Source organism: Panthera leo, chromosome E2 (assembly GCF_018350215.1).
Source record: "Panthera leo isolate Ple1 chromosome E2, P.leo_Ple1_pat1.1, whole genome shotgun sequence".
Lineage (NCBI taxonomy): Eukaryota > Metazoa > Chordata > Mammalia > Carnivora > Felidae > Panthera > Panthera leo.
The window spans coordinates 47,067,892-47,095,689 of NC_056693.1; the positions used below are offsets into that span (position 1 = coordinate 47,067,892).

General features: G+C 40.8%; 1 protein-coding gene across 1 annotated transcript in view; it reads left to right on the forward strand.

Moving 5' to 3' along the window:
• The window catches only part of PKD1L3 (polycystin 1 like 3, transient receptor potential channel interacting), a 79,048-nt gene that overhangs the window by 49,109 nt on the left and 2,141 nt on the right, over nt 1-27,798 (forward strand). Inside the window, 14 exon segments of the mRNA XM_042917916.1 lie at nt 967-1,066; nt 3,305-3,442; nt 4,397-4,543; nt 4,546-4,578; nt 19,780-19,901; nt 19,904-20,094; nt 21,142-21,275; nt 24,570-24,701; nt 24,704-24,768; nt 25,377-25,456; nt 25,458-25,535; nt 26,739-26,902; nt 26,955-27,001; nt 27,461-27,562. Of these exon segments, the coding sequence (XP_042773850.1) occupies nt 967-1,066; nt 3,305-3,442; nt 4,397-4,543; nt 4,546-4,578; nt 19,780-19,901; nt 19,904-20,094; nt 21,142-21,275; nt 24,570-24,701; nt 24,704-24,768; nt 25,377-25,456; nt 25,458-25,535; nt 26,739-26,902; nt 26,955-27,001; nt 27,461-27,562 (1,533 nt within the window).

Genomic DNA, 27,798 nt, shown 5'->3' on the forward strand with positions numbered 1-27,798 from the left:
CTAGTCCGGGGACCAGCCACTAGAGGGCCACCTGAGGTCTCCAGAGGAGACACACCCAGAATGGAGTGTCTAAAATCAGCTGTGTGGCAACAGGCTGGAAATAGCACCCTTGTCTTTATTCTCCTGAGGACTAGAGCGCTTTCTTCCCCTCCATGGAGATTAAAGGACAAGGTGGAGGGGGTATACTTATTACACATGTAACAGATATTTTAAAGTCTTAGTTACAAGAGTCCATGCTTACTTTAGCAAAAGAGAGACTTAATCCTTGGGATTTTTATCCCCAGGGGCATCTGGGTGGCTCAGTCGATTTAGAAGCCAACTTCAGCTCAGAACATGATTTCACAGTTTGTGAGTGTGAGCCTGGTTGGGTTCTCTGCTGTCAGTGCAGAGTCTGTTTTGGATCCTCTGTCCTCTTCTCTCTCTACCCCTCCCCCACTTATACTGTCTCTGTTTCTCTCAAATAAATAAACTTTAAAAAAGTTTTTTAAGAAGTGTAGCTTCTCCAGTCCAGCTCATTAGAGGTCTTCCAAAGACAGGTGGGTTTTGTTTGTTTGTTTAATTTAAGTAGGCTTCATGCCCAGCCTGGAGCCCAACATGGGGCTTGAACTCATGACCCTGAGATCAAGACCTGAGCTGAGATCAGGAGTCAGACACTTAACCACCTGAGCCACCCAGGCACTCCAAGAAAGATGTTCTTAAGTAACTTACACAGATCATTGCAAATCGTCTGATAGTTAAACTTTCCTAGTCAAGCAGCTTACGGACTACAAGCAAAATTAGAAATGTTAACATTGTATTAACCAGGTCCCTGTGATTATGCAAAAATAATTATGAAACCACCTAATTTTTGGTTTTTCATGATAATAAAGGGCCAAATAATTGAAATGCATTAACCATAGTCACCTTGGATCCTGTACTGTCTGCTCCTTCTGTGATCTCTGTTTCCCCTGTGATCTCTCTGTCTAGGTGATTGTCCTCACATTGTCCATCTCACTGATGCGGAACAGGATGCCGTGTCTTACCAAAGAGAAGGAACAACAAACAAGGAGGATCTTGGCACTCTTGGGTAATTCAAGTAGTTCTGAGTACCAACATCTGATTTTGCAAAGAGCAAATCGTATTGAAATACTGGACATCTAGCCACCTCACCGAGTCAGTTATCTATGTAGGGACCTTGTCTCTCCTTAGCTGGCTGCTCCTTCTCTGCTGCCCATGGAAAACCATTGTGTCACCACACTCATGTGCTCCTCCTGAGACCCTCTCGTGCTCTCTCAGTGCTGTACCTCTTGTCCGGGTCCTGCATCTCCTTCCAAGTGTCTGTCTCACCCCTGAGCCCCAGAGGCTGTTTCCAGCTGCTCACCATCTTTATCTGGACACGTCTGATCAGACCTGCCCCAATCCAGATTGCCTGGCCTGCAAACCCACTTCTTTACTCTTCTCCTTTCATTTAAGTACATGCCCACTCTCTAAAAATGTCAAAATAATCCTCGATTCTTACTCATCACATTCAGTCTCCACGCCTGAGGGAAACTACCCTCTAAAAACCTGATTGGAGCTGCTCCTGTTATGCAAATGAACCTCACATACACAATGGTGAGCAAAAAAATTAACATAGTACTTTAATCATGGAAAACAGCACATATATACACTTGTGTGTATACATAGACATATCTATCTATCTATATATATTCGTATACATATATAGGTTATATATGTGTATACAGAGATCTATATAGACCTATATAGACCTGTATAGATCTCTGTATACACATATACATACACGTGTATGTGTACATATATATAATATATATATGTATGTATGTATGTATTTGTGTCTGTGAAGAAATGCATGGGAATGATAAACTCTAAAATTCAGCATTGGATTAGCTCTCTGAAGGAAAGGAATACTATCACAGGCAAACACTAACCAACTTTATTAAGTAGTGGTAACTTATTTCTTAAGCTGAGTGGTAGACACATTACTAAGGGATAGGCACCCCATTCCTTATGAGATTTGTAGAAATTAATCTGGTTTCATACTGCCTTCCTAGGCCTCATTTCATTTCTCCATGCTCTAGAATCGTTGTTCCCTCTGCCTAAAAAGGACTTTTTCTTTTCTTGTCCTTGTCCATTTGGAGAATTGTATCTGATTCATCCTTCACAACAAATGTCAAGTTTCACCTCTATGACACCTTCTCTGACTTCCTCAGGGAGATTTATTTTCTCTTCCGTGACTCCCAAGCATTTGGCACAGACGTGCTAGCAAGTTTCATGTCCTATTCTGGCTCCTTCTCTCTCCATCTTGGTTTACATGTCTCTAGATACTTCTCACGGTGTGGTCCGCAGACAGCAGCTTTGGCATCTCCTGGAATTTTAGAAAATGCATAATCTTAGGCCTCACCCCAGGATCTGCATTTGAACCACATTCCCAGGCGGTTCCGTGCACATTGAAATGTGAGGAACCCTGCTCTCCAACAGTGCTCCCCACGTGCGGTTCACGGACTAGCACTGCTTGTTTCTAGTCCAAGATGAAAACAGAAAGTGAGAGGAAGTATTTAGAAAGTTTTGTAGCAATCGGGCAGACCAATTTTAGACATATTGAATCTATTTTTTTTTTAATTTTTTTTTAATGTTTATTTTTGAGACAGAGAGAGACAGAGCATGAACGGGGGAGGGTCAGAGAGAGGGAGACACAGAATCTGAAACAGTCTCCAGGCTCTGAGCTGTCAGCACAGAGCCTGACGCGGGGCTCGAACTCACAGACCGCAAGATCATGACCTGAGCCGAAGTCGGCCGCTTAACCGACTGAGCCACCCAGGCGCCCCTGAATCTAATTTTTAAAGTAGGACTTGGGGACACCTGGGTGGCTCAGTCAGTCAAGTGACTGACTATTTCGGCTCGGATCATGATCTCGAGGTTTGTGAGTTCGAGCCCCAAGTTGGGCTCTGCACTGTCAGCATGGAGCCTGCTTGCATTCTCTGTCTTCTCTCTCTCTCCCCTTCCTCTCATCTCTCAAAATAAATAAACTTTTAAAAAATGGGACTTCTTTTTTACCTGCTCCTGTTTTACTTCTTTATTCTAGCAGTTCCTTGTTACTGTATTTTATCAAAGTATCTGTCCCCAGTGGACTGGAATTTTTCTTACGTCCTTCATGATAGTTTGAGAAGTGCCACTGCTGTAGCTTTATTCTTTGTGTTTTCAGCATTTAAGAGGAGGTACTCATAGTAGAGTTTCAGCAAATGTTGATGAATAACTGCTTAATGAAATATAACTGTTTTTTGGGCTACATTTGAATTTTTGACAGCAAAATGTTCACCATTACCTGGTTCGAGAGAGAAGAACAACCCCGTCTATACAGCTCTAGCTTTCCACAGCCCGGGTAAGTGACCAGAAAGAACCTTGAAAGAGAAGAAACATTTCAAGCTGACAGGAGATATTTTGGGCATGGAGAGCAAACAGTAATGTGTTGATCCTGTAGCACAATTCCCAGCAAAGGGGGAGTGAGAAGTAAATGAAAATACAGGGAAGTGAGAAGCTGTCTTAAAATACTCCCCTTGAAAAAAATATGGACTCCAGGGAGTGTGGTAAATGGGCAGACTCCTGAACTTAGGAGTCATGAGAAGTCATTATGTGCTTGAATAAGCACCTTTCTCTGCCTACAGAGTAGAGTAACAACTTGATCTATATACTTCACAGGAGGAAAAATGAATATGCTTTCAAAAGTGGTTGTCCTCGGGGCGCCTGGGTGGCTCAGTCGGTTGGGCATCAGACTTCAGCTCAGGTCATGATCTCACAGTTTGAGTTCAAGCCCCATGTCAGGCCCTGTGCTGACAGCTCAGAGCCTGGAGTCTGCTTCGGATTCTGTGTCTCCCTCTCTTTCTGCCCCTCTCCTGCTCATGCTTGATCTCTCTCTGTCTCTCAAAAATAAATTGTTTTAAAAAAGTGAAAAAAAAGTAGCTGTCCTCTAAGTACAGGGGAACTGGTTCAGCACATATCATGTTTGGGTTATCGCATTTCCTGGACCAAAGAAGACCAATTCTGTTTTTATCTGCCTTCCCTTTCTTGTGAACACAGTCCAGAGATAGCTAGAGAGAGAAAGGTTGGGGGCGGAGATGCATTTAGTTTTAAGAACTAAAATACGGCAATTTTTGTGTAGGATTTTGTGTATCTTATTTAAAGGAAGACTTCTGATGAGTGGCAGAGTAATTCTGGGAAGGAATATATAAATATTTGTAGATATGTATAGGCACCACCATGAGCCAAATACGTTGGCTCATCTGTTTTCAGTTGTTGGGTTGAATGAAATTGCCAAGGCTTGGGAACCATGAAGGAGAAGGTGTAGAGAATTTCTAAGCTAACCACTCAACTGTAATTTTTTTTTCCTATTCTTTCCTAGTACAAATCCTCTTCCTCATCTTGTTGATGACTGCGGTCTACTCAGCACAGAACTCCAGTAGGTTTTACCTCCATCAAGCTATTTGGAAGAGGTTTTCCCACCGTTTCTCAGAGATCAAACTTCTTAAGCATTTCTACCCACAGGCCAATCTCACCTTCCTAACCTTTATGGGGATTACAGAGGTATGGACACAGTCCTGGGGCCCCACTTCTGGGATGCTTCTTGTTCAAAATTTTCTACCAGTGACCAACACTTTGTCCTACCTTTCTGTCCTAAGTAAGCTGTATTTTGGAAATTGTTGCATTCATTTATCTCAGGATTGGTAGTTTCCTTTGGGCATTTGGAACACGGGCATGGTTCCTGGGGTGGCGGCGGTCTTGGTTCCTGGGGTGGCGGCGGGGAGAGCCCTAAAAGACACGTTCATCTCAGTAAAGGCTTTTTTGGGGCATTTAGGCAAGTGTTAACAGATGGCAACTCCTATGCCTTGCAGGTTGATCCTTTCTAGTTCACTTCTGGATGGTGATACTTCTCGGTTCAGGGCATGTTTGCTTGCAGTCTGTTACTATGTGCGGAATGAAGTATTGACCAAATTAAAAGTGAATGGAACCCTGGGTGGCTGAGGCTAGTGCCATCATGGTAGGCGTGGTCCTCCTTCTGGACTCCATGGCTCTGCATTCTAGTGTCTTGGTCCAAAAGCACAGACTCAGAAGCAAGACTGACCAGGTTCACTTGTTAGCAGTGTATTCTTGAGTAAATTACTCAATCTCTTGGGCCCCAGTTTTTTACCTACATGATGGAGATACTCTTAGGACCTGCCCTGTAAGATTGATGCGAAGATTAAAAACTCAGTAGATGTAAATGCTTAGAAGAGTGTCTGACCCAGAGTATTTACTGGATAAGTGTTAGCTATTATTATTAACTGGGGCAGCTGGAGCTCTGGCTAATCTACTGGAACCACAAAGTGTACATGAGTTACCTAGACATGCTAAGGAAAAGCCCCAGCAATCGGTAGATGGAGACAGAGAAATAGAATTAAGTAGACCTGAGGTGAAAAGCAGTAAAACTTGGCACTAATGTGGTTTATCTCTTCAACTACTAGCAAATCTTTACTTTCAATTTTATTTATCTATTTATTTTTTTAGCAATCTCTACACCCAACTTGGGGCTTGAACTCACAACCCCAAGATCAAAAGTCGCATGGTCCTCCAACTGAGCCAGCCAGGCACCCCACAAATCTTTACTTTCAGGATTGATGTAGGCCAATCCTGCTAGTCCAATTGTTTTCAGGAATATTGAAGCCCAAGCTATTCATGGCAGATAATCTGTTTCTTGTAAATACTTAATCTTCCTAAATAGCATGGTGCAGTGTTGAATCACATATAGGGAAGGATCTCTTTTTTTGGTAGGATTTAATTAAAAATCTTGTAGCAGTATGAGCTTGCCTTTTCTCTCTTGACTTTTCTTCTTGGGCTGAGAACAACTGATCAAAATTCTATCATAATTTCATGTATTTTTCATTTAAGAAACACAGAGTGAGAGGGGCCCCTGGGTATCTCAGTCAGCTGAGCATCCGACTTTGGCTCAGGTCATGATCTCACAGTTTGCGAGTTTGAGCCCCATATCGGGCTCTGTGCTGTGAGTGCAGAGTCTGTTCTGATCCTCTGTCTCCCTCTTTCTCTGTGTCCTTCCCCCTCTCATGCTCTGTCTCTGTGTCTCTCTGTCACTCTCAAAAATAAATAAATCTTAAAAAAAAAAAGAAATATAAAGTGAGACCATCTTTGAAGATTGTTAGCCCTCACCTTTCTCTTCTGTCTTCAGCCTCTCCCTGTCAGATTTCTCTCAATAATCTTTCATGTTAAAACAGGTTTTTTAAATAATTAAAACACATACATGGAGAAAACTCAAATGTGCCACAGGGTATATTATGCAGCTCTCCTCTGTCCCCTAATCCTCGGAGACACAATGACATTCCCAATTTATTATATATTCTTTCGGAGGTAATCTGTGCATTTGCAAATATGTTTGGTAAGTGGTAGCCCACTTATAAACATTGCCACGAATTTTGTGTTTTTCTCTTAACAGTTCATCAGAGATTGTTTCATCAGTATACGTAAAGCTGCCCCAATGTTTTATTCATTTACTGTGTAGCATTCCTTTGGTCACATGTCCCATAATTTATAAAACCAGTTCCCTATTGATAGACATTGAGATTTTTTTCAGTCTTTCATTGTTAATAATACTATTATTAATATCCTTTTGTGTACATAATTTCACACATGTACAAGTATATCTACAACATGAATATCTGGAAAAGATGTGGTAAAATGTGCATGCATTCTTAATTTAGAAAGATATTGCCAAAGGGTACCTGGGTGGCTCAATTGAGTGACTTTTTTTTTTAATGTTTGTTTATTTCTGAGACAGACACAGAGCGTGAGTGGGGGAGGGGCAGAGAGAGAGACACACACACACACACACACAGAATCCAAAGCAGGCTCCAGGCTCCGAGCTGTCAGCACAGACCCCAACGCGGGGCTCGAACTCACAAACCGTGAGATCATGACCTGAGCCGAAGTCGGTCGCTCAACCGACTGAGCCACCCAGGCGCCCCCAGTGACTTTTTTTTTTAATGTCTCTATGTCTGTATTTGTATGCTCAATCTTTCCTCTAGCCTCCTGAACCTATGAGATACTTTTTTTTTTTTTTTTTTTAGTTAGTTAGTTTGTTTATTTTGAGAGAGTGTGTGAGCAGAGGAGGGGCAGAGAGAGAGGGAGGGAGAGAGATTGGATCCCAAGCAGGCTCTGCACTATCAGTCGGACGCTTAACTGACTGAGCCATCCAGGCGCCCCAAGTGTCTGACTCTTGATTTCAGCTCAGGTCATGATCCCAGAGTCATGGGATTGAGCCCCACAATGGACTCTGCACAGAGCATGGAGCCTGCTTAAGACTGTCTCTCTCTCTTTCCTTCTCTCTCTCTCTCTCTTTCTCTCTCTTTTCCCCCCTCCTTCTGCCCCTCTCCCCTGCTCTCAAACTATCTCTCTAAAATAAAAAAAAAAAGAAAAGAAAAGAAAGTTATTGCCCCAGTCTTCTCCTTATTGTACCAGTTAACACTCCCATGAGCAATGTATGAGTCTGGCCACATCCCCAACAGTCCACTGAAAATTGGTGTTTTCAAACAATACCCATAGCTCTGAAATAGAAGAAAGGCTTTGCAAGTGCACTCATGAGAAAATGGAAGTCAAAACCAGAGTAAGGTACCATCTTCCACCTCTCATCTGGGCAGAATTTGCCTCTGCCCTTGCCCTGCTTCATTCCATCCTCCCATATTGTTTTCAAACATAAATCAGTATTATTCCCCTGTTCAAAACCTCCCAGTAGATTGCTATCATACTTAAAATCCCAAACCCTTTCCAGAGCTTACAGAGGCCTGCCCAGCCTGGCCCACAGCTACATCTCCACTCCTATGCCCACCCCTCCTCCACTGTCCTTCAGCCATGCACACTTCTGTGCCCTCCCACACACCAACCCTGTTCTCAACTCAGGGCCTTGGAACGTGCCGCTACCCTGACAGATATTTGCATTGGGTGCTCCGAACATTATTATGGTCTCTCTCACAAGCCACATCCTCAGAGAAACTTTCTCTAGTCATCCCTTGTAGACCAATAGTAGTGTTCCCTCCCCAGCCCCCTCTATCCCTCCTCCTACTTAATTTTTCTTCTTAGCACTATCACTACCTGAATACTGTTTGGTTCTTGTCTCTGTCTCCCTCCTCAAATGTGTGTTCTCTGTGGACAGGGACTCTTTCATCCAGTATGCTCTTGGCACCTAGAGCAGGACCTGCCATACGTGTGCACTCCATACATATCAATTGAAGGAATGTATGAACGAACGAATGTCCTTTCCTAATCTCTGCCCAGTTTTCATTGGGCTGCTTGATTTTGTTAGACTGTTTGGATATATGGGAATTTTTTGTTGGTGTTTATTTTGAGAGAGAATGACAGAAGGAAAGAGACAGAATCCCAAGCAGGCTCTGTGCTGTCAGTGTGGAGCCTGAGATGCGGCTCAAACCCATGAACCGTGAAATCACAACCTGAGCTGAAATCAAGAGTTGCACGCTTAACCGACTGAGTCACCCAGGTGCCCCAGGGGGGGATCTTTTTATGTATTAAGAGCTTATAGGGGTGCCTGGGTGGCTCAGTCAGTTAAGCGTCCGACTTCGGCTCAGGTCGTGATCTTAGAGTTCATGGGTTTGAGCGCCGCATCAGGCTGCTTGTTCAGCACAGAGCCCATTTTAGATCCCCTGTCCCCCTCTCTCTGCCCATCCCCTGCTTGCTCTCTCTGTCTCTCTCTCTCTGTCTGTCTCTCTCTCTCTCTGTCCCTCCAAATAAATCAATAAATAGTGAGCTTATACGGCTGTAGATCTAGATTTAGATTTTTATATAGAGGGGTGCCTGGGTGGCTCAGTTGGTTAAGCAGCCGACTTCAGCTCAGGTCATGATCTCGCGGTCTGTGAGTTCGAGCCCCACGTCGGGCTCTGTGCTGACAGCTCAGAGCCTGGAGCCTGTTCCGGATTCTGTGTCTCCCTTTCTCTGACCCTCCCCCATCCATGCTCTGTCTCTCTCTGTCTCAAAAATAAATAAACGTTAAAAAAATTTTTTTAAAATAGATATTTATATAGATAGAAACTATGAACTTACAAAGATTAATTCACAGAACTGATATCTGTATGATGTTCCCTTCACACTCCTATCTCCCTGGGAGTATGGTATGCCTTTCTGCCCTCATCTTCCATGGATCCCTCATTAATAGTCCAAATCTCTTGCTAGGTTTATTTTATCTTTGTGTAGCTATTATGAGTGAGATATTTTATCTGTCTTTACCATTTAAGTAAATATTGTTTGGATGTATGAAGGCTGTTGATTTCTGTATATTAGCACCCAACCACCTTGCTGAGTTCTCTTTTTTCTTTATTTTAAAATATTCCAGTTAGTTAACATATAAGGTTATATTAGTTTCACGTATATGATACAGTGATTCCACAATTCCATACATTATCCGGTGGCTCTCCATTATCTTTTTGTAAGTAGTATTTATTCAGTTGATTATTTTTCCCCAGCTTTACTGAGGTATAATTGACAAGTAAATTTATATGTGTCCAAGGTACAATGTGATGTTTTTTGTTGGTTTTTTTTGTTTTTTTTTTTAATTTCTTTTTAACGTTTATTTATTTTTGAGACAGAGAGAGACAGAGCATGAACGGGGGAGGGTCAGAGAGAGGGAGACACAGAATCTGAAACAGGCTCCAGACTCTGAGCTGTCAGCACAGAGCCCGACGCGGGGCTCAAACTCACGGACCATGAGATCATGACCTGAGCTGAAGTCAGACGCTTAACCAACCAAGCCACCCAGGCGCCCCAATGTGATGTTTTGATATATGAATACATTGTAAAATATTTACCACAGTCAAGCTAATTAACATATTCATCATATCGCAAAGTTACGTGTTTTGCATTTTTTTTTTAGATTTTATTTTTTTTAAGTTTATTTATTTATTTATTTATTTTGAGAGAGAGAGACAGTGAGTGGAGAAGGGACAGAGATAGAGGGAGGGAGAGAATTCCAAGCAGGCTCTGCACTGTCAGTGGGGAGCCTAACAGGGGCTTGAAGTCAGGAACCTGTGAGATCATGACCTGACCCAAAACCAAGAGTTGGATGCATAACCAACTAAGCCACTCAGGTGCCTCTGAGATTTTTTTTGAGTAATCTCTGTATTCAACGTGGGGCTCAAACCCACAACCCCAAGATCAAGAGTCACATGCTCCGACTGGGCCCGCCAGGTGCCCCAATTTTGGTTTTGGTATGCTAAGAACACATAAAGATGTATTCTCTTAGCAACTTTCAAGTATACAATATAGTACTATTAACTATAATGATTATGCAGTACATGAGATCTCCAAAATTATTCATTTAAAAAAAATTTTTTTAACGTTTATTTATTTTTGAGACAGAGAGAGACAGAGCATGAACAGAGGAGGGTGAGAGAGAGAGGGAGACACAGAATCTGAAACAGGCTCCAGGCTCTGAGCTGTCAGCACAGAGCCCGATGCGGGGCTTGAACTCACGAACTGCGAGATCATGACCTGAGCCGAAGTCGGACGCTTAACCGACTGAGCCACCCAGGCGCCCCCAAAATTATTCATTTTAAATAAAACTGAAAGTTTGTACACTTTGGCCAATATCTCCCCATTTTCCCTTCCCTCTCCCCAGCACCTGCTAACCATATTTTACTCTCTGGTCTATGCTTTGACTTTTTTAGATCCCACATGTAAGTGAAATCATGCAGTATTTATCTTTTTCTGTGTGGCTTATTCTGCCTTGCATAATGTCCTCCATATTCATCATGTGGTAGCAAATAATAAGATTTCTTTGCGTGTGTCACATTTTCTTTATACAGTAACCCACTGACATACACCTAGATTGTTTCCATATCTTGGCTATTATGAATAATGCTGCAATGAACATGGGAGTGCAAATCTCTCTCCAAGATATTAACTTCATTTCCTTTCAATATATACCCAGGAGTGAGGTTGCTGGATCACATGGTAGTTCTGTTTTTAATTTTTTAAGGAACCCCATGCTGTTTTCATAATGATGGCACCAATTTCCATTCCCAGCAGCCGTGCACAGAGTTCCCTCCTTCACACCTTCACCAACGCTCAGTATCTCATCTTCTAGATAAAAGCCCATCATGAGGTCCCTGAGTGGCTCAATTGGTTAAGCATCTGACTCTTGATCTCAGCTCAGGTCTTGAACTCAGGGTTGTAAGTTCAAGCCCTGCATTGGGCTCTGCACTGGGAGTGGAGCCTACTTACAAAAAAAAAAAAAAAACAACAACAACACAACATCTGAATAGGTCTAAGGTGATACTTCATTGTGGTTTTGGTTAGTGATTTTTACATATACTGTTAGCCACTTTTCTTCTTGATAAAAATGTATATTCAAGTCCTTTGCCCATTTAAAATTTTTTTTAATGTTTATTTTTGTGTGAGAGAGAGAGTACAAGCAGGGGAGGAGCAGGGGGCAGCAGGACAGAGGATCTGAAGTAGGCTCCACACTGAGAGCAGAGAGACCCATGTGGGGCTTGAACTCACAAACCACAAGATCATGACCTGAGCCAAAGTCAAATGCTTAACTGGATGCTTAACTGACTGAGCCACCCAGGTGCCCCTGACCAGTTTTTAATCAGTCATTTAAGTTTGTTTGTTTGGTATTTAGTTGTATGAGTTCCTTGTGTATTATGGTTATTGACCCCTTACCAGATACATAATTTGCAAATATTTCCTCCCATTTCATCATGGTTTGGTGGTTTCCTTCACCGTGCAGGAACTTTTTAGTTTGTTGTAGTCCCTCTTGGTTTTGTTTTGTTTTGTTTTTGCTTTTGATGTCCTAGTCAAAGAATTGCCAAGACCTGCATCAAGGAGCTTTGCATCAAGACCTGCATCAAGGAGCCCTGTTTTCTTCTAGGAGTTTACAGTTTCAGGTCTCAGAGTTAAGTTGGTAATACTTTTGGAATGGATTGTTGTATGTGGCATAAGAAAAGGGTCCAGTTTCATTCTTTGGCATATAGATACCCAGTTTTTCCAGAACCATTTGTTGAAGAGACCATCTTTTCCCTATTGTCTATACTTGGCACACTTGTCACAGATTCATTGGCTGTATGTGCATGAGGTGATTCTGGGCTCTCTGTTCAGTTCCATCATTCTATGTCTGTTTTATGTCAGTACCACACGATTTTGATTGCTATAGCTTTTATTTTTTATTTTATTTTTTCTGGGAGAATTATTTTCCAAAGTGCTCATTTATTTTTTTATTGTCAAAATGGTTTCCATACAACACCCAGTGCTCATCCCAAAAGGTGCCCTCCTCAATACCCATCACCCACCCTCCCCGCCCTCCCACCCCCCATCAACCCTCAGTTTGTTCTCAGTTTTTAAGAGTCTCTTATGATTTGGCTCTCTCCCACTCTAACCTCTTTTTTTTTTTCCTTCCCCTCCCCCATGGGTTTCTGTTAAGTTTCTCAGGATCCACATAAGAGTGAAAACGTATGGTATCTGTCTTTCTCTATATGGCTTATTTCACTTAGCATCACACTCTCCAGTTCCATCCACGTTGCTACAAAGGGCCATATTTCATTCTTTCTCATTGCCCTGTAGTACTCCATTGTGTATATAAACCACAATTTCTTTATCCATTCATCAGTTGATGGACATTTAGGCTCTTTCCATAATTTGGCTATTGTTGAGAGTGCTGCTATAAACATTGGGGTACAAGTGCCCCTATGCATCAGTACTCCTGTATCCCTTGGGTAAATTCCTAGCAGTGCTACTGCTGGGTCATAGGATAGGTCTATTTTTAATTTTCTGAGGAACCTCCACACTGTTTTCCAGAGTGGCTGCACCAGTTTGCATTCCCACCAACAGTGCAAGAGGGTTCCCGTTTCTCCACATCCTCTCCAGCATCTATGGTCTCCTGATTTGTTCATTTTGGCCACTCTGACTGGCGTGAGGTGATATCTGAGTGTGGTTTTGATTTGTATTTCCCTGATAAGGAGCGACGTTGAACATCTTTTCATGTGCCTGTTGGCCATCCGGATGTCTTCTTTAGAGAAGTGTCTATTCATGTTTTCTGCCCATTTCTTCACTGGGTTATTTGTTTTTCGGGTGTGGAGTATCCAATCTCTTTATAGATTTTGGATACTAGCCCTTTGTCTGATATGTCATTTTCAAATATCTTTTCCCATTCCGTTGGTTGCCTTTTAGTTTTGTTGGTTGTTTCCTTTGCTGTGCAGAAGCTTTTTATCTTCATAAGGTCCCAGTAATTCATTTTTGCTTTTAATTCCCTTGCCTTTGGGGATGTGTCGATTAAGAGATTGCTACGGCTGAGGTCAGAGAGGTCTTTTCCTGCTTTCTCCTCTAGGGTTTTGATGGTTTCCTGCCTCACATTCAGGTCCTTTATCCATTTTGAGTTTATTTTTGTGAATGGTGTGAGAAAGTGGTCTAGTTTCAACCTTCTGCATGTTGCTGTCCAGTTCTCCCAGCATCATTTGTTAAAGAGACTGTCTTTTTCCATTGGATGTTCTTTCCTGCTTTATCAAAGATTAGTTGGCCATATGTTTGTGGGTCTAGTTCTGGGGTTTCTATTCTATTCCATTGGTCTATGTGTCTGTTTTTGTGCCATGCTATAGCTTTTATACTGTAGTTTGACATTAGGAAATGTGATGCCTCCAGCTTTGCTTTCTTAAGATTCCTTTGGCTATTTGGCATATTTGGTGATTCCATATAAATTTTAGGATTATTTTTTCTATTTCTGTGAAAAGTGCTTTGAAATTTTGATAGGGATTACATTGAATTTGTAGTCACTTTGGGTAGTGCGGACATTTTAACAATAATCTTCCAATCCATAAACATGGGATATCTTTCCATTTTATTTGTGTCTTTTTCATTTCTTTCATCAGTGTCTTATACTTTGTATCTTTCAGTTTCTCAGTTGAATCTATTCCAAAGTATCTTATTATTTCTGATGTTCTTGTAAGTGAGATTGTTTTCTTGATTTCTTTTTCGGGTAGGTCATTGTGTAACCAAATGCAACTGATTTGTGTGTATTGATTTTATATCCTATAACTTTACTAAACTCATTTATAGGTTTTACAGGTTTGTATTTGTTTTTGTTTTGGTGGGATCTATAGGATTTTCTTTGTATAAGATCATATTATCTTTAAACAGACAATTAAGTTTGTCCTTTCCTATCTGGATTCTTTTCATTTCTTTTTCTTACCTAATTTCTTTGGCTAGGACTTCCTATAGTATGTTGAATAGAAGTGCAAGAGTAGGCACCCATGTCTTATTCTTGATCTTAGAGGAAAAGCTTTTAAGCTTTTCACAGTTATGATGTTAGCTTTGGGTTTGACATACATGGTCTTTATTATGTTGAGGTACATTGCTTCTATGCCTAATTTGTTGACAGTTTTTATCGCAAAAGGATGTTGAATTTTGTCAAATGCTCTTTCTGCATCTATTGAGATCATCACATGATTTTAATCCTTTATTCTGCTAATGTGGTATACCATGTTTACTGAATTGTTTATGTTGAATCATCCTTGCATCCCAGGGATAAATCCAATTTGGTTGCAATGTATGATTTTTTTGTAAGTAGGCTTCACATCCAGCGTGGCACCTAAAGTGGGGTTTGAACTCAAAACCCTGAGATCAAGACCTGAGTGTAGATTAAGAATCAGACACTTAACTGACCAAGCTCCCCAGGTGCCCCACAATGTATGTTTTATTTTTTTTAATGTGTTTTTGAACTTCATGTGCTAGCATCTTGTTGAGGATTTTTTTGCATTTGTGTTCATGAACGATATTGGCCTGTGATTTTCTTTTCCTTTAGGCTTTGGTATGAGGGCATTGTTGGCCTCATAAAGTGAATTTTGAACTGCTCCCTCCTCTTTAATTTTTTGGAAGAATTTGAAAAGGATTGATGTTAATTCTTTAAAAGTTTGGTAGAGTTCATCCATGATGCTATCTGGTCCTAGGTTTGTCTTTGTTGGGCGGTTTTTTGTTTTATGCTTCAGTCTCCTTACTCGTTATTAGTCTGTTCAGATATTTTGTTTCATCATTATTTGGTCTCGATAAGTTGTGTGTTTCTAGGGATTTATCCGTTTCTTCCAAGTTGTCCAGTTTGTTGGCATACAATTGTTCATAGTGTCTCTTGTAATCCTTTGTTTTTCTGTGATACCAATGTTAATGTCTCCTCTTTCATTAATTTATTTATTTGAATCCTCTTTTTTCTTGGTCAGTCTAAAGTCTTGTCAGTTTTGTTTATCTTTCAAAAAAACATTGTTTTTTTTTTTCTATTTTTCTAGTATTTACTTCATTTATTTCAGCTCTTTATTGTTTCCTTCCTTCTGCTAACCTTGGACTTTGTTCTTCTTTTACTAGTTCCTTGAAGATTTAAGTTAGCTTGTTTGTTTGAGATCTTTCCTTTTTCATAAAGTAGGTGTTTATTACTATAAACTTTCCACTTTAGGACTGCTTTTGCTGCATCCCCTAAGTGTGGCATGACATTTTGTTGGAGAACAAGAAGCTGGAGGCACCGTAAGAATGTCCTGAAGGAAAGGGACAGAGCGGCAAGGAACTAAAAGCAGTTCCATTCCCAGGTGGAAAGCCATTGGGACTGCACGTTCTCTCCAGAAGGATATCATATGGGCACCAGGCCTGGGATAAGAATGTTTTGTCTGGCACCAGATGTACTCATGACCTGTTATGGAATACGCTGCAGGTGCAGGACCTGTCAGGATGCCAAATACTATGTTGTATGTGCTTGCTGTTATCAGACAATTTGCAAAAATAAAAGAGGCTTGAGCCAGGGGACTGCTGCTTCAGCTCCTGGACAGTCTCAGCCCCTGCTTTCCAATTCTCTCGTCATCGCACCTTTAGGACCTCTCTACAACATTTATACTTCCATTTTTATTTGTCTCAAGGTACTTTATAATTTCCCTTTGATTTCTCATTTAACCCATTTGTTGTTCTGAACTGTATTGTTTAATTTTGTGTATATGTGAATTTTCCAGTTTGCCTCATGTTATTGATTTCTAGTTTCATACCATTATGGTCAGAGAAGATACTTGATATACATGCTTTCAATCTTTAAATTTGTTAAGACTTGCTTTGTGGCCCCACTTAGGATGTACACTGGAGAATGTTCCATGTGCACTTGAGAAGAACAAGTATTCTGGTTGAATGGAGTGTTTTGAATAGATCTGTTTGGTCCATTTGGTCCACAGTGGTAACTAGTCTGCTGTTGCCTTAATGATTTTCTGTCTAGATGATCTACCCATTGTTAAAAGTGGGTTGTTGAAGTCCCCTACTATTATTGTATTGCTGTCTATTTCTTCCTTCAGTTAACATTTGCTTTAAATATTTAGGTGTTCCAATGTTGGGTGCATATATATTTATAATTGTTTTGTTCACTTTATGAAGTGAGCCCTTTATCATTTTATCACAAGTGACCTTCCTTGTCTGTTGTGCCCGAGTTTAAATGAAATTTTATTTTATCTGTTATAAGTTAGAGCTACTTCTGGTCTCTTTTGGTTACCATTTGCATGGAATATCTTTTTTCCACACCTTCATTTTCAACCTGTGGTGTGTACCTAAAACTAAAGTGAGTCTCTTATAGGCAGTATATTATTGGATCTTGTATTTTTACCAGACTCAATCATTCTGTCTTTTGACTGAAGAATTTATTCTCAACATTTAAAGTAATTATTGATAAGAACTTACTGTTGCCATTTTATTGTTTTCTGATTATTTCTCAGCTCCTTTGTTCCTTTTTCCCTCTCTTGCTATCTTCCTTTGTTATTTATTTTTTGTAGTGGTATGCTTTAATTCCCTTCCCTATATCTTTTTTTGTATCTATTTATATAGATTTTGCTTTATGGTTACCATTAGGTTTACATGAAACATCCTATAACCTGATAACAACTTATGTTCAATCACATACAAATACTCTATACTTTGGGGCACCTGGCAGGCTCAGTCAGTAGTGCATGCTACTCTTAATCTCAGGGTTGTGAGTTCAAGCCCCTGCTGGGCATAGAGATTACTTAAAAAATAAATAAAAATAAACAAGATTGTGCTGCCTGTATATTGGGGAAAAAAAGAAAGAAAAGCCCTCTATACTTTTTCTTCTCCTTCCCCTGCACTTTATGCAATTGATGTCACACTTTACTTCTTTTTATATTGTCATCCAGTAACCAATTATTGCAGTGGTAGTTATTTTTAATACTGTTGTCTTCTAACTTTTATACTAGGGATAAAAGTGATTTATAAACCATTATATTATTACCATATTCTGAATTAGACTATGTATTTACCTTTACCAGTGAGTTGTATACTTTTCTTTTGTTACATAGCATCATTTCCTTTCAACTTGAAGAATTCCCTCTAGCATTTCTTGTAAGACTGATCTGGTGGTGATGAGCTACCCTAATCTTGTGTGAGGCTCGGAATGGTTTTATCACTCCTTCACTTCCAAAGGACAGTTTTGTTGGGTTTAGTGGCTTTGGTTGGCAGTTTTTTGTTTTCTTTCAGCACTTTGAATATGTCATTCTGCTCCCTCTAGCCTGCAAGGTTTCTGCTAAGAAATCTGATAGACTGTGGGGGTTTCTTTGTGCGTGTAAAGTTATTTTTTCTCTTGCTGTTTTCAGAATTCTCAAGCTTTGAGTTTTAACAGTGTGATTATTATGTGTCTCAGGATAAGCTTCTTTGGGTTGATCTGACTTGGGGGGTCCTTTGAGCTTCATGTACCCACATGTTTATATCTTTAAGTTTTCATTTATTATTTCTTGAAATAAGTTTTCTGCCTCTTTCTCTCTCTCCTCTTTCTGGGGTTCCCATAATATGTATATTTGTTCTTTTCACAATGTCCAGAATTCTTATAGGCTTTCTTCATTCTTTGTCATCATTTTTCTTTTTGTTCCTTGAACTGGCTAATTTCAAATGACTTATCTTCAAATTTACTGATTCTTTTTTCTGTATGATCAAGTCTGATGTTGAAGCTTTGTATTGAATTTTTCATTTCTATTACTGTATTATTCAGCTCCAGAATTTCTGTTTAGTTCTCTTTTGTGGTTTCTACTTCTTTATTAAAATTACCATTTGGGGGGTACCTTGGTGGCTCAATTGGTTGAGCATCCAACTCTTGATTTCAGCTCAGGTCATGATTTCATGGTTCATGAGTTCGAGCCCTGCATCAAGCTCTGCGCTGACAGTGCAGAGCTTGCTTGGGATTCTTTCTCCCCCTCTTGCTGTGCCTCCCCTGCTCACATGCACACGTGCTCTTTCTCTCTCAAAATAAACTTAAAATTACCATTTTGTTCATGCATTGTTTTCCTAATTTCATTTATTTGTTTTGTCATGTATTCCACTGAGTTTCTTTAAGATGATTATTTTGAATTCTTGTGAGGCAGTTCATAGATCTTCATTTCTCTGGAGTCATTCTTTGTGACCCATATAGCTTTGCATTCGTATTTGTGCACTTGAAAGAGCAAACACATTTTCCAGTCTTTCCAGACTGTTTTTGGCAAGTAAAGACCTTCTTCTGTCGTTTCCCAAGGCTAATGAGATTACCTCCAGAATCTCAGTTGAGTTGGGATGGAGCCATGTCTTGTGGCTATTGTTACATCTGCAATGGGGTCCACAATTTGTGGGCCTGTTACCAGAGGCTTAGGTGGGTGTGGATTCTATCTGGTCTCTGGGTGAACAGGACTTACTCCAGAACCTTGTTCACTAGGACTAGCACTGGGACAAGGGTCTGCTTCAGAGTTGGCATATAGCAAGCCTATTATCAGGTGCAAGAATGAGTGTGGCTCCCACCAGATTCCTGGAAGGGCTCCTGCTGGGTCCCTGGGCAGGTGAGATGGGCCCTGGACTGTGGCTGAGAAGGACTGGAACCACCTCCCAGGGCTCTTCAGGATCCACAGCCAGGACCAGTGTTTACAGACCTGGTTCTGGAGGGATGGATGAGTGTGTCCCCCACCCGATCCCACAGTGGGCGGGACGGCTTCCTGACAATGGCTGGGATGGCCTGGAGCCAAGTTAGAAGGAAGTTTCAGGATCTAAACTCAGACATGGTTGCTAGGCTTGTCTCCAGGAGCATTAACGGGTGTGTCCCCCAGCACGTCTCTGGACTGGCAGGACTGCTCATGTTCTATAGCCAGGAGGGGCTGGAGTCTAGTTGAGGGCCATTCCAGTGAGTTTGGTGAGTTTGTCTCCAGGAACCTTTGAACTGTGGCTGAGAGGGACTGGCACTGGGTCACAAGCTGTTTCATGGTCCACAGTCAGGACTGAGGTCTGCAGGCCTATTATCCAACACATAGGCAGGAGTCTCCTGGTGCATGGTGCTGGTGGCAGGACCAAGACCGAAAGGTGCTGTAGCCAAGTGCATAGGGGGACAAAGCTATTTCTGAGTCTGTCGTCAGGACCACAGTTTGTGAGTCAGCCACCTGGGCACGCACCTGCCTTCTCAGAATGGCCTTTTGTCAGTCTTGGACTCCACTGGGGTTTCACAGCTCCCTACCTTTGGATCCCAAGGCTCCCACAAACATACTTTTTTTTCTGAGAATGGTTGCCAAATTATTGTTGCTAAGAGCAGACGCAAGCAGAGGGCCTCCTGTTTCACCATCTTACTGACAGCTTTCAGTCATCTTCTTGTCCGGTTGCATTAGCAGAAATTCCAAATTCTGTTTTTTAAAATAGCAAAAAAGGGCATTTTCTGTTACTAATTTGAAGTATTTTTAAAAACAGTTTCTTGTACTCTTTCATTAGGATTTATTACTGATGGGAACTCCTTTCTTTTGGGCAATGTTCTGCTTCATCACATTCACGTTCCTGGTGCCATACTTCTCCCAACTGGAGTATCTCCCCAAGAACAAGTGAAGCCATCTCACAAGATCAGGAGGATACAGAGAACTGTGGAGTCAACGGGGGCTCCCCTGATACGAACATCACAAAGTCAGACAGCATTTGGCGTTATCAGGATCAAGAGATACTGGGTGGCTATCCTATCCAAGGGGAATTTGCCATTTACTCAGGAGGAGGGTATGTTGTGAGACTTGGAAGAAGTTCCAGTACTGCAGCCAGGTGAGCAAGATGTGCACTTTTGTCCATTCTTAGGAAATTAGGAATTAAGGACCCATTTGAGTAATTTCTACAGCCACTATAATGCTACTCTGTTGTCTCCTACACTTGTAAATACTTTTTAGACTTTAAGGAAATGTATCTTTTAGTTGGAAAATTCCTTGTTCAACCTCAAACTGTAGGTATGTTTTGGTTTGGCAGTTTTCCCAAACTCATTTTTTTTTTCTCATCTGGAAAAACACCTACCAATTTCAATTCAGGTATCTCTAGTTTAGGCAAACTATAATCTTCAAATTTAAGAGGCATCATTGCCCTTTATGAACCATAATCATCCAAGATTCAAAGTTAAATTGCCAGAGATTTGTAGAATGGTTTTATATGTGTATGTGATAAAAATCTTTCATTATGTATGAAAAAGCTTAAAATATCTCTTCATTTAAATTTACAGCAAGAATTTACTCAAAAAGAATGATGCTGGGGCGCCTGGGTGGCTCAGTCAGTTGAGCATCTGATTCAGGGCATGAATCCAAAGTTCAGGTCATGAATCCAAAGTCATGGGATCCATACCTGTGTCAGGCTCCACACTCCCTGCTTAAGAGTCTCTCTCTCCCCTGCTCTCTCTTCTCTCTAAAATTAAACAAAACAACAACGATGCCAACCAAATAATGACATTTCCACCCCTCTCAAACCTGAATAGCTGTTAAGATTAGCACTTAACATTTAGAAGTAGGAGTAGAGTAATAGGTGGTTGACGTAAAATTAATTCTACCCTAGATGTTAAATGCCAAATATGTTTTCTTGAACATTGAAGTTTGGTGTGAATACTATTATGAAAACCTTCATCTTTGTAGCTAAGTTTATATTAGTGTTAACTAACACTAGTGAAAGTTTGAACATTAGTAATAGTATTTAATAGGTAAACTAGATTTGGAGATGTAGCTTTGCATACTACACTGGTACGAAGGTGATATTGGAGATGCCAGGGCATTTTTCTCCTTTGCAGGGTTGAATGGAGAAGGTAGCTGGTAGCGTGCTTCTCCGTCTTCCCAGAGTTCTGCGGCATCTTGAACAGAGCCACTGGCTTGACCATTGCACCAAAAGCCTCTTTGTGCAATTTGTGGTCTTCACTGCTAATGTGAACCTGTTGTGTGCAGGGACCCTGATTTTGGAGTCCAACAACATGGGTATGAAGACCTCTTCTCCCCTCTCTCTCTGACCTGCGTATCACAGGAGAAGGCTCAGTTTCTTCATACCATTAAAAGACAAAGTTATCAGGGCACCTGGGTGGCTCAGTTGGTTGAGCGTCTGACTTCAGCTCAGATCATGATCTCACAGTTCGTGAGTTCGAGCCGTGCGTCGGGCTCTGTGCTGACAGCTCAGAGCCTAGAGCCGCTCATGCTGTCTCTTTCCCCACTCGTGCTCTCTCCTTCAAAACTAAATAAAAACATTAAACAAAAAAAGTTAAAGTTATTAAAAGTCAACTAGTTCAAGGCAAAAACTAGCAGTCCTCTCTTCCTCCCCACCTCATGGCCCTTCCCAGAGACAGCTCCTTCCAGCTTTTTAAACTGGTTCTTTGAAATTTAAAAATTAACATGATTAACGATTTCATGAATTTTTAGTTGTAGGTATTATCTATTTCTTTTTTCCTCTACTGATGAACATTTAACTTTCTTATATCCGATGCATATCCCTAACACACACATACACACCTTTTCTCTTTCCTTATCCCAATATAGTAATAATGAAAATAAATATTAAATTGTGACTATACAAATGATTTTTCAAAGATGAGCCATGTAACATATTAGTTAAATTTCTTTTCTTCTACATCTTTTTCCTTAGAGTTTATAATTACCTCCCCCTTTTTTTTTTCCATTTGGTTTTGCATGGATCTATCACTGAGTCATCTCCAAACTCCTCCAAAAGTAAAAATCTCATTCTGTTCAAAAAGTGTCAAGTAACCTTCATTTTAACCTTTAACAGATACAAGGACCTCTCTAGGGCCCTCCATCCTTTTGGTACAGTAAAGATTGGTTATTTTCTAGGTCTGCATTATAGCACTCACCCTGGAATCTCCCTAGGGATTACCTTGACCTCTCTCCTCTGCTGGATCTTTCTCCTGGATCCCATTTTTCCTCTGCTGCTGTACTTTATCATTTAAGCTAGAGCACATCATCCAGGAAATTACTGCAAGGGTGCAAAATTAGTAAAAAGTGTGCAAAAGTAGTTAATTTTTTGAAGCCTTCCATGTCTCAAAATGTTATTCTGCCATAACATTTGATTGCTAACAATTCTGGAAACAGTTGTCTTCACAGAATTTGAAAATTATAGCTCCATTGCTTTCTAGCTTCTCAGGTTGTTGTTAAGATGTATAATGATGTTTGATGCCCCCAGCTCTCAAAAGTTTTTAGAATTTTCTCTCTTCAAGGTGAGTCTTTTAATCTGGAAATGTGTCCTTAAGCTCTGAGAAATTTTCTTACAGACTTCTATTAATTTCTTCTCTATTTTTCTCTTTTCTTTTTCTGGTATTCCTGGCATTTTGACATTGGAGTGACCAGACTGATCCTTTGATTTTCTTGGTTTTGCTTTTCCATTTTTTTCTTCTAGTTTCTGGGAACTAAATTCAATAAATGGTTTGGAAATGGTTTAGAACTGAAGCATTCATCTTTATATTTCAAGAATTGTTTGCCCTTGTTTGTTTTTTTTTTCATAGTGTCCTGTTCTTTTATGGATGCAGTATCCTCTGAACTGTGAGGATGTTACAGGGTTTGTTGTTTCCTTTTCCTCCCCTGCTCCCTTTCTCTGATGCCTCTGAGCTTTATTTATTTATATAGTGATTTTACTAAAGTACAGAGACAGGAGGACCCTTGGGCAGAAAGAGCTGCCAAGCTTTTATTTTTTGATTTGTTGTTTTGTTTTGATCTCCAGTTTTCAGTGTAAGAGGTTCAAACATGTGGCCAGCTTTTCATATTGAAGAGGGGGACAGTAAAAAGCAAATAAATGCTATTTAGAAGTTATTTGCACATGGAAAGAGCTTGTCAACTGTTATCTAGGTCTATGGGACAGTTTTCACATAGAGGGACCCTCCAAACTCCTGCCTTGAGGATATAGGCTTGTTGGACCTCTCAGAGCCTGTGGAGAAAGGGGCCTGGGAAGCATCTCACCAAGCGGTATAAAAACTTTCTCTTAATTCTTTTCTAGTAGATCATACCTGGTGCCCCTGACTTCAGATTCTCTCTAGTTCAACATCAGTAGGAAATAAACCTTTAATTTTAGGGTGGTGGAAGGCAGGATGGGTAGCTAATACCTTGTTGCAAATGATGAGGAAGGAAATCTGGGATCTTGCAATCAATTCTTGTATTTTCAGTTCCACCTGACATTACCTTCAAAAGTATCTGATGCCTGTAATTTTCCTTTCTAGGCTTGCTTCTGGGTTTTTACACAGCTGATTTAGGTTTCAGCTTTCTTGACTCTGCTTTCAGTGTCATCCTTCTGTTGTCCAGCTTCCAGCAGTTTGTTGCTGTCTCTACCCTCCTCTTTTTCTTTGGGTTGTTCTTTATGCCTTCACTATTACTGTAGTGGCCTTTTTATGAGATTAGAGGGAAACTAGTATGTTCAGTTCCCCTACGTTTAACAGGAAGTCTGTCCTCGTCAAGCTTCATTTTCTCTTTATCTTCCCCAGAATTTGCCCCCCAGTATCCTTCCATTTACTATCAGGTGTTTAATCAGGAATTTTAGACTTCTATATTTATTTCTAGATGAAGCGTGAAGGCTTCCTGTGGGTCTTCATAGGATTTTTCATTAGTAGTAACTACCCAAAAAATTAAAATTAAAAAAATAATAATAAAAAGGGGTAAACATGGGAAAGTCCCAGTCTTACGAGGTAACTCTGTGAAGTGGAATTCCTTTTATTTTTAAATGTACTTTCTACTAAGGGACACATCTTAATTCTAATATTTTGGGGCCTTATGAAAGTTTATAGTCACAAGACCTGTCATGATTTTATACACAACAGTCTCACTGTCCTGGGTGGAATCTGAGGCTTTTTAGTGTATCATAGAAACATCTGAGTGTTCACAGGATACTATTAGTATTCATGGGATATTAGTGCTTTACACTTAGTAAATTTGAAATGGCTCAAAGCATACTGATTTCGGAACGTGTATTTTAAGTAGCTTTCCCTTCTCCCCACACTTTACATCACGGTCGTCAGTTCTCTTCCAAACATCATATTGCAAGAGTACAACTAGTCAGTGTGTCTCTGCACCTGTTCCGGCTTGGCAAGGATAACACCTTTAATAGCTGTGAAGTCAGACACTGCCCTCATGGTCGGGTCACCAATATACCCATTCACTCTATTGATAGTGCAGCCAGCACATTTCTCCGACACATGCATGATCTCAGCTAATATCCAGTGACAGCTCTAGAGGAAATACCAAGTAAAATGTAGAGATTCAGGAACATTTGTAACAGATAATCCAGGAATCGTTGCACTGATTTCAAAGACAAGTTTGAAAGGAAGAGGGCACAAGCTTTAAGGACTCTTGACTCCAGGTATTCTTTGTTCTCAGGTGCCTTCTTCACCTCTCTGAGGCTGGACGCATCCAAGAAGGACTTTGGTCTGTTATCTCACAAGTCCTCTGTTATCTCCTAGTCTGTTACTACGCCTTCGTACAGGTGAACTTAAAGTGTTAGATGTAAAAGATTCTTGAAGTTTCCAGATGTTATCAGGGGAGCTCTACAATGAGCTATTATTAGAATTAGGGCTATGACTTTGGTCCTTTCCAGAGCCTGAATTCAGTTAAAAGGTGACTGGCTTTCCACCAAGTAGCTCTTCCAGTTTTCAAGAGCTAAGGGATTAATCTCTAGAAGGAATATTTTTTGTGTACAGTTGCATTATCCCTATATAAGGTAATAGCAAGAATTGAAAATATGAATAAATAGAGCAAGTATTCAAAAGTACAGGTAACTGCACCAAAAGAGAATCTGTCATAAGCCAATACCTGTCTTATTTTCAGGCCTGAAAATGAATTTGGAAACTTTTTTAAATGTAAACAACAAAAATGAAATAATGTATCCAATGAAAGTTGTAGTGGAAAAGGTGAACTTTTCTGTAAGCAGTGGCTCTGAGTTACTACAGAGCAGACCAAGACCATAACCCAGTGTGTTCAAGTTAGATTTGACAAGTGCTCAGCTTAGTGTTTTGCCAGTATTAAAATACTTCGTTAGGGAGAGACCTGGCTAATCTTTAGGCAAGCAGTAGTGACTGTGGCGTCTGTGTTTAGGGTCATTGGCTGAAACAGCAGAGGTGGCGGTTCTTCACTAGGAAAAGAAACATCCTGGACACGAGCATAAGCCTCATTAGCTGTCATCCTGGGTCTTGACATGAAGCTTACTTCTCTGCATAAGAAAAACATAGCACAATACCACTATGACCGTAACAGGTAAGAAGGAGACTAAGGAGCAAAGCCTATTCCTAGTCAACGTCCAAAGTTTCCTGATTACTCACAAGTATCCTTTCAAACTCCCTTTCCTCCTCCACTGCTCTATCAGACCTATATTTGTATACCAGAGTTAAAAACAGAACTCCGACTAATGTCCACAGCTGAGAAGACAGTTAACAAGAAACCATTTATACTGCCAATCATATTGAAAATGTCCTGTCTTCCTAATACTTAGGTATGTGTTTGTCAAGGATAATACATTCAAATTTCACACAGCAAGGACCTGGAATTAGTTATATTTTGCACCCTGACCAAAGAATAAAGCCTAAGGCATGGCAAATGATCATGCTTTAAATAAAACTGCAACACAGTGCATTTTTTAAATCCAAAGAGGGTTGCTTTCTGGGTAGGGATGTTCATGCATTAGCTTGTCCATTACTTAAGAGACATCTGGTGCCCCTTTGGGCACCTTCTCTGGTCTTTCCCATGGGGAGGAGCATCTATTTCCCAGGCCAAGTATTGCCATGTGGTACTTGACTTTTTCAGTGGTCACTAGTCTGGATTGTTGATCTGTGTAATGAAGCAATGTTCCAGGTCAGACTTACAGAGGGTTGTTTATGCAGGGAGTGTGTCTGTGCAGTTAAATCGTGTTGACAGTTGAGGTCCATCTTGCTGTATGGCACTGCCTAGGTCTTAGACACTGCAACAGTTTGTGATCAGACACCAACTTGCTCTATGGGGTCTTTCCAAGTTGCAATACAAGATTGTGAATGCATTTCTCATGTAACACCCTTCCGTCTAGTTTACCTATCATCTTTCTACTTTCAGCACTGTTAAACCTATTAATTATCCTACAGAAAACAGAGTAGCATAAGGGCACATCTCCTTAGGCTAACTCCTCTCCTTTTGAGGAGAGATTTAACTCAAACCGGAGCAGTGGACGAGGCTGGCCTTGATTTGCAGGATGAATCTGGAGTAATCTCCTAGGGGTTGCACTTCAGGGCTTCTGGAGATCTCCCAACCAAATACATGGCCTTTTGCCAGTGCTCTCACATCCACAAGTACCAGAGGCGACACTGAAAAGAAGAGTTCTGACATCAACAAGTGTTTGACCCAGTAGGACTTGCAGAGATGCTACACTTCAGCTGGAGAAGTGGATAGCATACACTTCACCTGAGTGACTGTCAGCCTTGCTGGGTACAGGTTCATCAGCTTCCATGAGGCAATAAAAGTAAACTCAGCAGTCGTTCACCTCATGGGCTTCCTGGTTCTACTGGCAACTGTTCAGCTGTGGAACCTGCTGGATCCTAACCCCAGGCTGCAGGTCGTCAGTAGAGCACCCAGCAAAGCCTGGGTGGAACCTGCTGGATCCTAACCCCAGGCTGCAGGTCGTCAGAGCACCCAGCAAAGCCTGGGACAGCTTCCTGCTGTTCATCCTGATCCTGCTGACAGGCTATGCCATTGCTGTAAGCCCTCGTTCCCACTGCCTTTTCCTAAAAGCTGTGCTGGCCTTGGAATCACATTGCCTCCCTGAAAAAGCACTGTATGAGAAACCATCAGTTCAAGTTAGCAATAAGTTCTGGAGAAAAGAGTGAAGAAATCTTTTATAGTTCCATACTTAACTAGTAGTGAGACTTAAATGCAGAAATTTGTCTCATCTAAAATTTAGCTCACAGGTTGATGTGAAGGTCAAATTAATTGATGAAAACACTACGTAATTAAAAAGGAAGTGTGTGTGTGTGTGTGTGTTGGTGGGGGAGGGTTTCTTTTAGGCATAGTGATTTGAATGGCCACTAAAGCATTTCTTTCATTTCCATTCTCTTTGGTTCTGTGTTGGCCTCCTTATCAAGCACCTCAGGAGGGAAAGAACTGAAACCAGCTTCATTACTGTCTACCTTCTCCTGACTGGTCTTTGTCCTTTCCAGTTTAACCTGCTGTTTGGATGGAGCATCTGGGACTACCAAACTTTTTTCAGCTCAGCAGTGACTGCTGTTGGTCTCAACATGGGAATCTCTCATCACAAGGAGGTAAAAAACCCCATCACAGTTTTCCCGCAGGATTCTATTTGGTTTTTTACACTTAAGGGGAGAATTGCTTACAAAAAAAGCAGCCCTTTCTGCACCACTGCACACTGGAAAAGGGAGAGTAGATCCTTTGCCTTTCCATTTTATGGTGCTATCTATGAATACAATCTGAGTGGCTGTTACTTTCAGAAATGTGCCCTTTTCAAGCACCTAGTCCCACTTTCCTCATTTCTTGTATT